This window comes from Rhipicephalus microplus, chromosome X, assembly GCF_043290135.1.
Source record: "Rhipicephalus microplus isolate Deutch F79 chromosome X, USDA_Rmic, whole genome shotgun sequence".
NCBI classification, from domain to species: domain Eukaryota; kingdom Metazoa; phylum Arthropoda; class Arachnida; order Ixodida; family Ixodidae; genus Rhipicephalus; species Rhipicephalus microplus.
Genome location: NC_134710.1, coordinates 139,618,392 through 139,634,505, shown reverse-complemented (window position 1 = coordinate 139,634,505; position 16,114 = coordinate 139,618,392). Strand labels below are relative to the sequence as shown.

The 16,114-nt window shown below is 40.8% G+C and overlaps 1 protein-coding gene across 1 annotated transcript in view; it reads right to left on the bottom strand.

Annotated features, from left to right (window-relative positions):
* Positions 1 to 1,985: 1,985 nt before the first annotated feature.
* Positions 1,986 to 16,114, bottom strand: part of Jarid2 (Jumonji, AT rich interactive domain 2) — a 121,792-nt gene continuing 107,663 nt past the window's right edge. The window contains exons 19-20 of the mRNA XM_075877870.1: positions 15,568 to 15,672; positions 1,986 to 15,142 (exon numbers count right to left, since the gene is read on the bottom strand). Of these exons, the coding sequence (XP_075733985.1) occupies positions 15,023 to 15,142; positions 15,568 to 15,672 (225 nt within the window). The 3' untranslated portion in view covers positions 1,986 to 15,022. The remainder of the gene's footprint in view (positions 15,143 to 15,567; positions 15,673 to 16,114) is intronic.

Here is a 16,114-nt window from a genome sequence, read left to right as displayed (position 1 = left end):
TGTGAAGCATGTATACATAACGCTTGCGTTTGTAAAGCTTGAAAGCGTCTTTGACTGCATTGTCAAGCAGAGGAAGTTCTTTTCACAACAAGGAAACGCGTGGCCGTGGCCTGCGGTAGAACATCCACTTGCCTTGCAAACGACCCGGGTTCGATCCCCACTCAGACACCGTGACTCAGACCCAAACCTCAAACGACCCTGATTCCATTCTGACTCAGAAGTTATCATTTATTTTATTATTTGCATCGTTTTCGATTTTTCGGTCACGCATAAGATGAGTTTTCGCTCACAACCAACGACGCCGACATTTCTGCGAAACGAGCTCTTTCACGCTATCACGTTCAAAACACCAATGTCACAAGTGCGCAATACGACTGCAGGGCATCAACTGCATCACCATTAAGTTAACACTACATCTGGGGTTCGGGAGTAGCAGATGTGCGCTGTCCTACTGCGCAAGTGTGACATTGGCGTTTTTGTTGCGATAACAATTATATAGACAATCTCGGCTGGATTTTGCCGCCGGCGTCGGCATTTACGTCACCGCCACTCACCGCGCACGCACGCACGCACGCACGCACGCACGCACGCACGCACACACACACACACACACACACACACACACACACACACACACACACACACACACACAAAGGACTCCGGCGCGCGGAATCGCACTTTGGTCCTCACAATTGTGAGTGCGAGGCTTTACCCACTCAGCCACCGAAAAAAGCACATCCTTCACCATTCAAACGGCAAGCTATTTATATCTACCACTTACCGCTGCTTAGGGGCATCTTGGGGGGAATTATCGTGTTTTCAGCATTAGCAGCAATATGGTGCTATGAGCGCGCGTCGCCACATCGCGCGGTGGCGCGCGCTCTGATCTCCCACGCGTACTTTACCCCGCTTAGAGAAGTGAAGCGACGCTCCCACGCGTGCCCTTTTCTCGCGGTGGCGAGGAGGGGACGATTGTACGTCTTGGGCGGCCTCGGGCTTTACCTGCAACGATTCTGTTGTAGTTACCGGGCGCACAAAGGTCACTGCAATCATTGCAGTCTCCGTTTGCGGCGCGCGCTTTTCAAACACAGCGAAGTAACAACTGCGACGCTTATTCGCGTACATCTGTACTTGTGAGTACGTTTTGCGCGTCATTTGTGAGTGAGAAACGCGGGGCGCGTTTCGATCTGCTTTCCATTCTGGGCGTGACCTTCCAATTTCTTACTAGTGCGATCATTGCTTCGCTGTTGTGGCAGAGCTGTGACTTTTTAGGTGTTATACATATATATGCCTCGTTTCGATAATAAATTCAGCTGGCGATTCGAGCCTACGGATTGCGCCCTACGTCACGATACGACAGCCGTTCCCGCGTCCCTGCTTCAGTCCGTGCTGAGCGATTCGTGAAACGAGGGATGCCTAAATAACTGTTGGAATCCTCGGGAAATCCTCGCTTGTAGCGCGAATTCTTCCCTGTCGTGTTAATTCTGGCTGCGGAGGGACCCGAATCACGTCACATGACTCATTCGTCCGCGATCACGTCCATTCGTCCGCGATCACGCCCGTCGTGTAAATACTGCTCCAGCATACACTGACATCACACAGTACACGGATCTCTAGCAAACGCGACCGCCGGGGCCGGCTATTGTACATTCGAGCATCAGCTTGCTGTCAGTATGTCAAGATGTCAATGGGCAACTGTATTACCCGTGAATCGGACCGTTGGGAACAAGCTCAACCTTTTTTCAATGGGTAACTGTATTACCCACGAAGTGGACTGTTGTAAACGAGCTCAACCTTTTTTGGTTACTAAAATCTTTTTTTCATAACTTTTTTGATAAGTCCACACCCAGGACAGTGCACTTCACTTCTGCCACAATGAAAATCCATCAGGACCTTCTGTTCAAGCATAAATTCAAGGGGCAACGTTCCAAATTAAGATAAACTTGGCTGTACCTGAAATAGCATGTCTACCGTAGCTTCAAAAATGTGCAATAAAACTTTAGTTTATTTAGGAAGAAAACATTCAAGGTCACTTAATAAAGAACATACAAGCTCGTATTGCAAAGAGAAAACACTATATATTCCAATACAAATATTTACAGTAAAATCAACACATCAAACCTTATAGTTGCCAAAAACATGACAATCAAACGTCTCAACGTTGCGTCAAGATACGTGAGGAATGCATCAATAGTGTCTTACACTCTGAGAAATTTCAGTGCAGAACACAATACTGCAGTACATCAAACAGTTGGAACACCACAAAATGGCTATGTTCATGACTCTTAGAGCCACATACTGCTGAAAAGCAGGAGCAATGCGAGTGCAATGCACATATTCTACTGGTCCATGTTTAACATGCACTCTGTCTTCAACAGTGGGAACAAGAATATCGCCTGCCACACACTTAATCTGCTAAGGAGCAATACAGAAAGAGTTCTCTTTCCTTTAAACATCCGTAGTATACAATGAAGCTATGTTTACTTGTAAACATACATATGAAATTGACAATTCAATGCATGTTAAACAGTGTGTTGTATAAAACAAACATTATGTGAATCATGAGAGCAATCTGCACATTAAAAATGATTTAAGGTGACAAGTTTTTGCAGAATCTATGTATGAAATGGTCAAATGACCTTGCATAGCTTGTGTTATTATGGAGACCCTTACCCAAATAGACATCAGTAATAGCTCATCAACATTTATCCCTGAAGAATTTTGTGTATATAAATGGTTTCATTCTTCAGCAATTCCTGCGCCACCACTGCTGTATTTTCCACATGCATTCACACACCCACAAGTTGAAAAATTGGCTCCTGCATCCTACAACTAAAGTTCATGTAAAAGAAAAAGTAATTACTTGAACTGGCATTAGCAAAATATTTGGAAAATCTGAAAATGAAATGCTGGTTTTCAGTGTAACTTTTATTGGAACTCCTCATTACAGTTCTGGGGGTGCTCCTAAGCATACATTACGTCTTCAAAGAGCTTCTTGGCAGACAAATTGCAGAGAATTATACCTTTTTGAATAAAAACAGCTTCCATGATAAAAACAGAAAATATGTTCCAATATAAATACAGCAGTAATAACTTATGCTCCATGGAAGCCTGACTCCTAATATGTGAAATGAATGCCCATACTAAAGGCAGGGCAAAATAAGGGCAATAAATGCCATATTTTCATTAGCTTAGACAAGAATCCTTTGCTTTTCCACATTAAAGTGAACAGTGCCACGGTAACTGGTACAAGTATAATGTGCATGTGCGCACACAAGATTATAGCATTCCTGCGAACATTAACAATCTGTTAAGCTAACGTTCTCTTAGATACTCTAAGCAGAAAGTGATCTTGCAGCCCTAACAAGAGTTACAACTGTCTTTGGCTTTGTAGAGTGATGGTTGTAAACACCAGAAGTTACCAGTACCCTGTTCTTGTAGAACCACTTGCTAGCTGCATAGCTGATTACACAAAACATGAAACACACAAATGCTGCTGCTCCTGATTCAGAGGTCCAGTAGTGATGACACTCAAGTGAAATCCTCAACATATGTAACCCCAACCCATCCTAAACTAAAATATTGGGTGCGAGGACATACCGTAGCGTCACCATGTGGAGGCATCCCCGTGACATGCATGGTTGGATTGTTGGATTGCTCCCCCGCCCTCTCGGCTGCAACCGCTTTCACGCCTCCTTTTTTTATTTTTATTCTTGTACTTCACTTAACGGAATCAGTAAAATACTGCTACTGCTTCTTTTCCGACTGAACGACATGCTAAATAACTGCCCTGGAAAAGTGTTACGCTTCTCATAAAGCCTGACTGCCAATGTCATTCTATGGCCACCTAAACGAAAACCACGGGGCCCAGGACGCTGCTTTTGTAAAAGGTAAGGACTTATTCCGTGTCGAATCGAAGTATCAAATGGGTATTAACAATAAAGAAACTTGTCTTTGCTGCAAGAAATGCACGCAACCACGCTACTTCATTCATTGTAGGTTTGCATCCAAAGACAGGCCACGGTTGACAAGCATGCGTAAATTTACATTTTTGTTTAGCACACATACACATAGCCCTACAAAGCACAGCGCCAGCAGATTCCCTGCTTTGTGGGAAGTAACACATCATTTTAACAGCCGCAACCATTCTGTTGTGATTGTGGGCAAACGTGAGAATCACGCACGCGCTTGTTTCATCCAGAGTTGTAACTTTTCTCTGTGGCACGGTCTTAATATTTATTGCGTGAAATTCCTACGGTGGTCACGAATTGCATATTCGATCCCCATAGGGCCATACATGGGTGAAAATTATGAATGATTGGTTTAGGTCTAGAGCTTCAACAAAAGGGTAAATCGGGATAGATAAAGCGAACGCCTAGCCGTATCATTTTTTGCAATCGAATGAGCATATGGCAAAGTCTTGCGTACTGTGATCTAAACACCAATTTCATGTTTCAGTAAAACAGGCTGTGTCCAGTTTTTTTTAAAGCTTCATTCATAAGCTGTGTGATATTTCATGGCAACTCTTAAAAGATGAATCAGTTTTCGAAGCTGGCCATGTTTTTGCATGTAGATCAAAACAACATTTTTAGAGGAAGTGACAGCAGCTACGGGCCAATTCTACAAACATAATCTATAGGCGTGAAACCCTGCAAGCTGAAGTCGCGAACAATGGGGTTGTTGGCAAAAATTTTTTTCAAAGGGGGCACCACCTAGATTATAATTGGGCCGAGGGAGGCAGATGTGGTAGACCGGTTATTTTGTGCGCTATATACAACGGGGGAAAACGAAGGGTGCTTGGTGTAAAAGTTTCCTTGGCGAGAGAAGTAAGCTTTAGTAAAGAATGGAGCCGTACATGTACAATGTAAAAAAGGTTTCGTCAAACGCGCTGGCCGATTCACGAAGACGCAACTGGCCACTAAGTAGACCGGAATAAGGTAAAATTAACAAAAGGGAAAAGAAATGCAGTTCCAGTCTATATCTCGACTTTTTGACAAGTCAGACAACAGCGTACATTCTTGAATGTAATGACGGCAACTTCCACATGTACGCAACTGCGTCCTATTTTAAAATATACATAATCGGACTGTTTGACATTCGTTTTTTATTGTGAACGAGGCTCCCATTCGGAAACTAATACGTCCCCTTTTATGTGAACATTCATGGTTGGTGCTCATTTTAACCCCATGGGCTCGAAATAACAGCCACAACAACAAAGAAAGAGAGAGGTGACAGTTGCACTGCCAGCAGCCATGACAGTGGCATTGCGTACGTAGTGCACTGTAGCACGCCAGCAGTAACTTTTACTGCAATTTTCCAGATGGTGCAGTCTGCAGAATTCCGCACACATGAAGTCAGAGCAAAACAACACTGTTCAAAAACGAAAACACCGCTAAATCACGGTAAAAACAACGCATCCAACCGCCAGCTTTCTTTCCCCAAAGTGAGGCGAGATCACGTGATCCAACCCTGCACGTCACAGCGATTGCAACACCCACGCCTCCAGTGGTGCGCCTCACGCCCAATATAAGATCAGTTTTGTGTGCCTCCTTCGAATGCACAGCCAGCACATTCACAGTAAAGGTTAACTACATTTCACAACTGTGAGAACATTTGTCTCTGTTCCTGAGACTGCCAACAATAGCAGATATACAGCATGCAGTTCACAGCAATATTTACTATCGCACAAAATAAAGCCCTCACTAAGAAAGATAAGCAGGACAGTGGTGAAGACACATAGATGACTATTTTCACAAATGAAATGTGACAAAAGCACTTCGTGGCTGTAAAAAATTAATGCAACTGAATGCTAGCAGTGAACCCTCGAATAAGCTGTAACACTTGATTTTTTTAGTAATAACTGATCCTTTAACACTTAAAGAAAAGAATAATGTTTGAATACCACGAAAGGCCCATTCATATACAAAAAAAAAAGTGACCGTACGAAGGTGGTAACAATAAAGCCTTTGCTCCAAAGGTATGTCCAAATATACAGCCATGAGCTTTGAATAAAGCGCCCCAGTGAACACAGTAGAAAAGCAATAAAACAATGAAGTGCAGGCAGGGAGAAAAGCACGTGGTATGTTCACGAAACAACACAACAAACATTACTGTGCATAAAAAATACAAAGCATGAACACTTTACTATGAAGTCTCCTCATATGGATGCTCAGAAAATTATAGCACCGGTGTCACACAGGCACTTTTGATCGCGATCAAGGCCAAACAGTAAATGGCTTCTTGACCAAGACCAATGCAGTCTATACGGTCCAGTATAATCCTGATCGAGCTTGGGGCAGACGACAGCCAAATCACGATTAGTTTATCGTAATTATCTTGATACCGATAGGGCCTGATTGCAATTAAATGTGACCATGTCGCAGTACCAGATCTGGATCAGCCTTGATCACCATGAAAAGTGCCCATGTATCCTCGGTATTACATCGATTGGACATACACATGTTAAGCTCACATGATTACTTTCTTTTGCTTAGTTTAGCAACAGCCAAGTGCTGTTCGCTTAGTTACAATGTAGAACACCAAACATCATCGTAGATCCCATCAATACGCACACACGAGAGGAGACATCACTTCCTATGTATTACACATAGTGTATTATTATGTATTATTAGTGTATTATTATGAGCCGCTAGTTACATAGCAATCCATGGTGGTTGATGTTCCTACACGCTTTTTATGATAACCTTGAGTGGCAAGCACACACAGCTGCTAATGATGAAAGCTTGCACAGGGCAGCAAGATGCAAAAGCACTGTTCAGTAAGAAATTAAATAGAGGGAATAAAATAAGGGAAAGGCTGAGAGGTTAACCAAAAATTGAAGCGTCTGGTTTGCTACCCTGAAATAAGGGAAGAGAGAATGGGAAATAAAAATGGGAAAGAAAGCGAAGAGCAAAATAGACACGTGAAAGAGAAAAGAAAAAAAAAGTGATCTGGGGTGCTATAGCCTATTTAATAGGCCACTACCACGCAAAAAGTTCAATAAGGCCTTCACTGATTTTCTGTGCGAAGACAGATTATGTCGCCTTTCAAGCACTAACTATTCTGACAAGGGTCTGTCGTCAAGGCAAGCAAATGCAGCAGCTAGCTGCTGTCTTTGCATGCTGTAACGAGGGCAGAGACAAAGAACGTGCTCTATCGTTTCACTGCTGCCGCAATGATCTCAAGCAGCGCTGTAAGAAATTGAAGTATTCAGTTCACCTATAAGCTAATTTGCATAATAACCGAATGAAACTGTCACAATGTTTGAACCTCGTACTTGCACCATGAAAACTAATAACTGCATCAATGTCACAAATATAAAACTGGGTTGCAACAGTTAGAGCACAGCTTTCGTTAATATACCAGAGGTGCTTTACCCACTAAGCTTCACAAGTTGTTTCAACTTAAGGACAAGTGGCTCGACCTGCTCAATCCCAAACATTTGGAACCACTAGAATAACAGAGAGCTGAGCTATAACATAAGTATTCATGTTAAAGCATACAACTGTTTCTCAATTAGGTCATAAAACATAAAAAATTTCTTGCTGCAGTATCTCAATTAGAAGACTATAGCAGCATCCACATGAAATGGATGCAAGGTCCCTATAATCCTTGTAAAAACTGCTACAAGTGACTTCAACACAATATGACAATACTAGTAGTCTGATGTGTGAGACTTACATGTTGAATGGGCATCTTGGAATTCTATGCCAGCATGTAATATATTATTAGAGGAAGTTTACAGGGGATTTTTACAGCTAATGACAGTGCATTGCTCTCAGCCAAATAGATGTCAGCTTTCACAAAAGCTGATGATAATAAAGCACTGAAACTGCCTTTATACAGTTCTGCAAAGATGTAACTTTATATCTAAGAGAATCACTCGTAGTTACAGTCGAGAAAATCTAAAAAGGCCTAAAAGCAGGTCCCCCATTTGAGTGTTTTAAGACAGGGCAAGTTAATTTTTGTAAGCTTTGTCATGTTTCTTGTGCAACAGCAAAGTTAATAATTTGGCCACACTTAATACAAGCAACCTTTCGGACAGAACTAGTGATATAGGAAGCCCAAGTGCTTGCAGGGGTGTTCATAATATTAAAAAGGGAGGCCTCACACTCTAATTTTTACTCACTCCAATAAACAGCCTCACTTTTTATAAAATCCATTGATTCTTACTCTTACTTTAAATGCATAATAACCGGTAAGACGCTTCATTTTCCAAGTAGTAGGAAATAGAACACTATATTGCTGTTTCCACATTCTAACTGCGTTTTTCTTCTTGTCACAGTTCAATGTGCGTCAGGACAAATAATGCTGGCACAGATGCGGAGGACAATCAAATGTCATGTCAAATCAACTTGACAAGTAGTGTGATTGTACATTGCTATAGAGAGGATGTGAGCCATGGCCTCATTCTTTTAAATGATGATGAACCCAGGGGAAAAACCACTCCTTATTTGAAATGCATTATTATCACATGAATTACATGTTTTTGTTTGTGCTCACCACCAGTTTATAATGAAGAAGATGCCTAGAGTGCAAAGCATTTTTGTGAAATGTCCGAACTAGAAACAAAATACGAGAATATTTGAGTGTTGATTTATGCAATGATACAAGGCGAACATTGGCCACACTACACACTGGCTGTTAACAAATATATAGACCCCCACACAGACACACGTGCATAAAAAAATTGAAGCCTAGTTGTCAATACTGTATTCTTCACATAGATCTGTTCTATGTACAAATAAAAGTAATAAAAAGTTTCACTACAGACTTGCAGCTACATAAAAGTGTTGCAATTCTAAAATTTCATCAAAAATTTTTCACATGTAGGGACACAACAGGCACCTGACAAGCAAGTCTAAATATTATGGCAGAATGGTTAATACTGGAATGACAATGTTGTGAATCATAGTCAAATCAACAGGTCATAAATTAACTGTAGTAATAACACACAAAAATGAGCAAATAAAAGAGAAGCTGCATACAAAAAAACATGAAGGAAAGTAAATGTCATTAATTCAGTTTGAACAACCAGTGGAATGCAACATGTAGTATTTATGACTTCAGGTAACAATGTTTTAAATATAAAGCAATAAATTTCATGCATAATGCTAGTACAGTGTGTGGAGTAAAAAGAAAACAGTTGAGAAGAATATTTAGTCAGCAATGTAGATGCAATTGGTTTACTATCTTAACAAAGTTATGTTCATATGATACTAACATTGGAACAATGGAACTATTCCAGATTAAAATAGAAAACATGTTCCTAAAAAATTTGCTACTTTTCAGGGATGACAACTTTTATAATTATACACAATTCATGAATTAAGTCAATTTTTCAGAAATGATATCATTATTTTTTTATTAGTTCCAAAACTATTCATGCAAACATTAAAAGCTAAAGAAACGCCCAGCTTGCACGGAAGGTGCAGCACAGTCACAGGGAAAGCTAGAAGAGCGGCCTTTTAGAGCCGTTTCTAAACTCTCATTGGATAACTGCTGCAAGCATACTTGCTAGATACCCATTATGGCATTAATAGTAAAAATTTTTGTGTAGTAGGCTGGCATTCGCATGCTATTTTTCGTCATTCTTCTGTGGTATCAGCTAAACACTTGCAAGGGTTTCGTGCCAATTGTTGACACAGTGGCTGATGACGATGAGAAATTGTGCCCAAAGTGGGTAAGCACCACAGTTAATAGGTGAACAAGAACAAGCTTTTGTAATGGGTTGAAGCATTGGATGACCCACTCGTTACGCCATTCGTGTGACGACTGGTTGTTCTTTCGCTGTTTTAAAACGCTTTATAATTCGTATTAATGCGATTGCTTTCCCGACATTAAGCCTGCCTAAGGCAAGTTTGCCAACAAGTCCCAAGCACTGGCGTGGTAGAATACTGGGCTGGCACCCAGCGAACCCGAGTTCAAGCCCCGCTGTGTCATTGGTACTAGGTTTTTTTTTTTCTAATTTCGTGTGTTGTGGTTACAGACACCGGCGGCGGCCAACTACGGCAGTGCGTGACCAAAGTTTTGATATCATAACAGCTTTCGCTGTAAAATTTGTGCATATCAAGCGGCTATAGGCTGATGCAATGACTGTTGACACATTTTGGCTAAACTGTCTCACAAGCTAAATACTTGATCCAATGTTAAAACTGCACAGTGGTCCCCATTTAGAATTGTTTGGAGTGCATAGAACAATTCCTTGACTATGTCATTTAATCGTAGAGGTGGCTTGATGTAAAAGCACAAAATTCAGAAGTTGAAACGCATGGCTTTTAAACTCTTAAGGCTTGTGTTGGCTTATATGTTTGCAAATTATAATCTAGTTTTTTAAAAGTTATTACAGCTCATTTAGCCCATATTACCTGCATAACAATAAAAGATACGTATCTACATGAAAAGTGAGCTCATGCACAGTTCAACAGAATTATTTACACAATTCACAGCACTGTAATATTTAACATTAGTATCCTATTTACAGAGCGTCTTGGAAATAGTTCCGTTGAAATATATAACCAAGCTTTAGACATAATAACACTTCTGGCCAGGTATAGTGTTTAGGCTTAAACTTTAAAAGCTTCACACCACATCTGGCCAGGTATAGTGTTTAGGCTTAAATTTTAAAAGCTTCACACCACATCTACTACAGCTGACTTATTTTAGGCCAGCTGAACGACATCCTCCTCAGCTTCATTACAAATGCATCAATAAGAGAGTGTAGGTCTCCTCTGTGTGATGTGGCAAAGACTTTCTGTTTCACTTCTTACTGTTCCAATAAATAGTCATAAAAGCAAAATCTTACGTTCTGTAAAATTACCATTATGTACGAATACTATAACATTTTTTTTTTCGTAAAGAATCTGTCAAGAAATTACACTGCTTCAATAACAAAAATCAGACACTGAGCCTAACAATATGAACACATACCATGAACACATTTTTACAATGAAGGGATGAAATAACTGTCACATGACAATTGATGTGCGTCGTATTTCATTTGCATTATGCCAAGGTGTTATGACCAAAGAAGACAGAAGTTTGTCTTTTGCTTGTCTCCTTTAGTATGTCTCTTAAAAAAATAAAAAGGTATTGACATTGATTAAAGAAAGCATGGTTCGAAATCACATGACCAATCTTACTTCACACCTTATAAGCAGTGGCACTAAAATTCATACTGCTTGATTATGAAGAAATAGGACAAACTGTGAAGTGCAGACTAATTAACAATATGGAAATTAATCCTATCTTCACCCCTGCAGAGCATAGTACTCATCACCATCATCGTCAGCCAAAGTACGCTTGCTGCAGGGCAAAGGCCTTTCTTCAATCAACACGGTTCTGCGCTTTCTGCAGCCACGTTATACCTGGAAACTTTTTTAATCTCACTGTCCACATAATTTTATGTCTCCCTCTTACGCATTTGCCTTCTTTTGGAATCTAGTCAGTAACCTTTAATGAGCAGCGGTTATCCTTCCTATGCGCGTGTCCATTCCTTCCTCTTGATTTCAACTATGATATCCTTAACCGCGGCTTATTCCCTGACCCACACTGCTCTCTTCCCATCTCTTGAGGTTACATTTATCATTTTCCTTTCCATTGCTTGCTGCGTCGTCCTCAGTTTAAACTGAACCCTCTTTGTAAGCCTGCAGGTTTCTGCTCCCTATGGTAAGAACCGGTAAGATGCAGCTGTTATATACCTTTCCTCTTGAGGGATAGTGGCAATTTGCCAGTAATGATTTGAGAATGCTTGCTGAATATCATCTACCTCATCCGTATTCCAGTTATTTCACTCTCATAGCTTGGCTCCGCAGTTACAACCTGTCCTAAGCAGACAACTTCCAGTGTCTCGCCACCTATTGCAAAGCACCGTTTTCTGAAGAGACTTGCACATTACTTTAGTTTTATGCGTATTCATTTTCAGACTTACTATTCAGTTTTCCGTGTCCAGTACAGTAATCATTAGCTTTAATTCGTCCCCTGAGTTACTCATCAAGGCAATGTCATCCGCAAATCGCAGGTAACCAGGGTACTCTCCATTTACTTTCCAATCTAGTGCCCTGAAAACCTCCTGTAAACACGTGGTTAATAGCACTAGAGAGATCGTGTAACCCTGCCTTACACCCTTCTTTATTGGATGAGCTGTAGATTTCTTCTAGTATACTTATACAGGCTTTTACTGATGCCCTGCAGTACTATAGCAGCAATATACCCCTCACCATTTTATCTTGAAACGAACTCAAGGGGTATTCTAGCTTTGCAGTCTTTCGTTTATCTGCAAGGAAAAGGACTGACATGGTAGGCGACTGCTGTGGCAGGGCATTACACCGGAATGGTACAAAATAGGGGAGGCGAAAAAAATATGGCAAAATGGGCACAGGAAGATGGGGACACAGAAAGACAGACACACAGCACTCTGCATATAATTCACGAAGTGCTTCTTTTGCAACATCGTTTCCAACATTTGCACTCCTCTAGGACTTTTAAGAGAAATAAATATCGATAAAAAGCATCAAGAAAAAGAAGGTAAAAGTGCCCTATAGTCTTTTTGTGCGAAAGAATATGGACTAAAAGAATGCGAAAAATCTTTCTAAATATGTGTGCACTTTGCAAATGCCGCAGGTTCAAACGTGATTCCAAGATAGCTGATTCTAAGAACACAATAGCACCTTTGAAGTTTTTTGTGCCAATCAATGGAGAGTTCAGCGTTCCAGGATCACATCTATACTTGCTGTGTCATCATAGTGCTGTGATGGAGACTGTCCATGAGTATCGAACTTGGGACACTAAAAAATTGTGCGATAGAGGAAATGGGATGACAAGACGAAACATACAGCTCAATGGTGTGTTGTTTAGTGGAAAGTGGTAACTGCTATCAAATGGAAAGAATAATTTATACTAACAAAGAAGCATGGTCATAAAATTTCTATATAGAGCACGAAACAAACACCGCCAATGTTCTCAAAGAGCAATACACCCACCTGTTGAGCCTGATCAAGAATTTCATTTTAGTTCTCTCTCTTGTAGGGGCCCTGCAACACTTTTTGAGTATGGTTAAAAAACGCTGCTGATTGGTAATCGATGCTCCTGAGAACGCATGTGACTGTGAATATTATAGCGCAGCACACGGCCTTGAATTTACAATAAATCTTTGAAGTCAGCAAAAAATCGTTTTCTCTCGACAAATGACGCTACTGGTTCAAAATCGCTACGTCTCAGGCCTAGTACCAGTCATTAGCTTATTTGTACATGGTGCCCTCGGTTGTCACTGGGGCCGCTGTGGGAGGCCGCGACTAGCCCACACGCGTTCGTGCGATCGCACTGAAAACCGCGCATTTGAAAAAAAAAAAAAAAAAAAAAAGCAGAAAAAGTGATCAACATCCCAAAGCGCGATACATTTTATTACTCCATGCCATCCTTCCCTGCTTTGATTCCAGTGCTTTCGTTAGGACAAGAGAAAAGAAAATGCGATAGCAGTATGCGACAAATCTCTGTAACCCTGCTCGTATTTGATAGATTTTGCAAATTTTTATGGCGGTGAATTCCTGAGGCAATAAGCGCCTTTAAAGAATCCATTCTGTAGCTACTTAGAGAAGTGTTGCAGGAACCCTTTAAGAGTACGAACTATCACAGCAATAAATTACATGTTTTTCTGAACTTTCATAAAACCACATGACTCAAATTAGACGTTTGAACAGCTTCTGAGGCTGTCAAATCGGAACACAGTTGGAATCTAGCTGCCTCTTGTAAAGTTTATATAATATTCTGTTCTGGCATTAACACTGCTATTTCCAAGTGAATGTTAAGAGGCTGATGTTAACCCCAAATTAAGATTTTTAAATTGACAACTATTTCCTGAAACAGCAACTACCGGAGTTTATGATGGCAGTAGTGAATATAGGTGCTACAGAAGGAGAAAAAAATCAATAAAAAAATACACTGAGGGTGTTGTGTCTGTGAATGCATATTTTTTTGTACCACTTACTTGTGCTCAAGTTATTACCAAAAAAATAAAAAATGAAAATAAAATTTCAGACTACTGTAGTAAAATGAAACATGCCATGTAGTCATGACATAGCACATGAAAGAAAGTACCTGAATCAAACTATGATGTCACAGATATAACCATATTATGAAGCCCATTCACTGAACCACAGAGTTCGATGATTGATATGTGGGGTTTAACGTCCCGAAACCACCATATGATTATGAGAGACGCCGTAGTGGAGGGCTCCGGAAATTTCGACCACCTGAGGTTCTTTAACGTGCACCCAAATCTGAGCACACGGGCCTACAACATTTCCGCCTCCATCGGAAACGCAGCCGCCGCAGCCGGGATTCGAACCCGTGACCTGCGGGTCAGCAGCCGAGTACCTTAGCCACTAGACCACCACAGCGGGGCAAGAACCACAGAGTAAGTAAACACATGCAAAATTGATAAAATGTAAATGAAATATGATGCTATGACACAGCTGCAGTACATTGAAACTTCATTAAAAATAGGAGGCACGGAATATGCATAAAGTAGAACTTGTACAGTTGCACAAACATACCCCATCACCTTGAGAGGTAACCTATCAACGCAGCTATATCACAGTCCTGTAGTATACCTACTCCCCAGTTTCACTTGAGAGGCTTCACTTCATTATTAGTTGGCATAGGACTTGGACAACCAGTGAAGCATACAAATAAGCAAGTGAACTCTACAAGCTCCTCTGCATGCCAAGCAAAATGGACACTTTTCCACACCAAACAGCAATCAGCCCTAAATCAGGGGGACCTAAAGGGTGCAAGGGGGAAAGCAGCCTAAGCCCGGCTGCACCACCAATGAAAAAGAAAACCTTTAACCTCTAACCCTCTCACAGAAATATTCTGAAGCTGCCCTTGCTCCTAACAAAAAGCATAAACAGTGTCCCTATAACTAGTAATATTCCAATGTCAACACATTTGATTTTTAAAGTCCTGCACCAAATAGAATATACATCATGAACCCCACAGTGTTGACCAGCAATTTCTTCCATGTTCACTTCTTCTTGGCTATTTTCTTTTTGAGAGGAGACGAATCAGAGTCCACCTTTGTTTGAGAACTCTCCTGGGACTCTAGGTGTTGCTCAAGTTTCCGCAGGATGGACCTGAGTTCATCCTTGTAGAAAAGAACAAGACAAGAAATGTGGACAGTAAGTACTGCACGAGGCCAACAATATAAATACTAGAACAGTTATCCCATTACACTCATGTATAAAAGTGATGCAGTTAAGGCAGAGCAAAATAAAAATATAGGCGATGAGGTGACAGGCAACGAAAGGAATGCGAAAATGAACAAGTATACTGTGAAGAGAGGGATGGATGACTGGTCTGAGCAGCACTCAGAAGCATCACATCTTAGAAAGAAAGCATGAATTCACCAGGAAAACTCGCACTAAGGCCTATACTGTGTGCAGTGCACATTTCTCCCAGTGAGAGATGATGATATTCACTGAAACATAACTTTTTGATTTGAAATTACTGAGCCAGCATGTTCTAAATTTAGAAGTGAGGTAAAACACACTGAGTGCTTTTTATCCATACCATGTCATAGGTATAAAGAAGCTTCCAAGACTTCATGTTTTTCCTCTGCAGGCAATGCACAGCGTGCTCCAGGCAGTACAGGATGTCGTCTTGCATGTTCACAACCTGCATAAAAGATAGTGATAGTATGTCACCTATTCGAACTACTTATGTAAGTCACTTCGAAAGACTGACTGAACACACAGTGCAAGGAGATCCTTTCGGAGTAGTCTGCAAAGATTTAGGCTTGTATACAAAGCTGTCTTGCCAAGACAGCAATGCTTAAGGATGACACTTCAAGCGTTTGCAGAGACAGGCCCTCATCAACAAAGTGGGCAGACCAGTGATACCTAATAACACCACTTTTTGCAAAATAGACGAAACAAAAATGTAGCAGCAAGGTTTTATTCATTTCTACTGCCTTTATGTGAATACACTGGAAAAGTATGGGATATGTTCACATACACAAACATACTAAAGCGATGTTAAATTGTGTGGTGCAAGGCAGCTAGATTCATTTTTATTAGTATAGGTCAAAAATCTCCCAATGGCTCTTTCATATGCTACA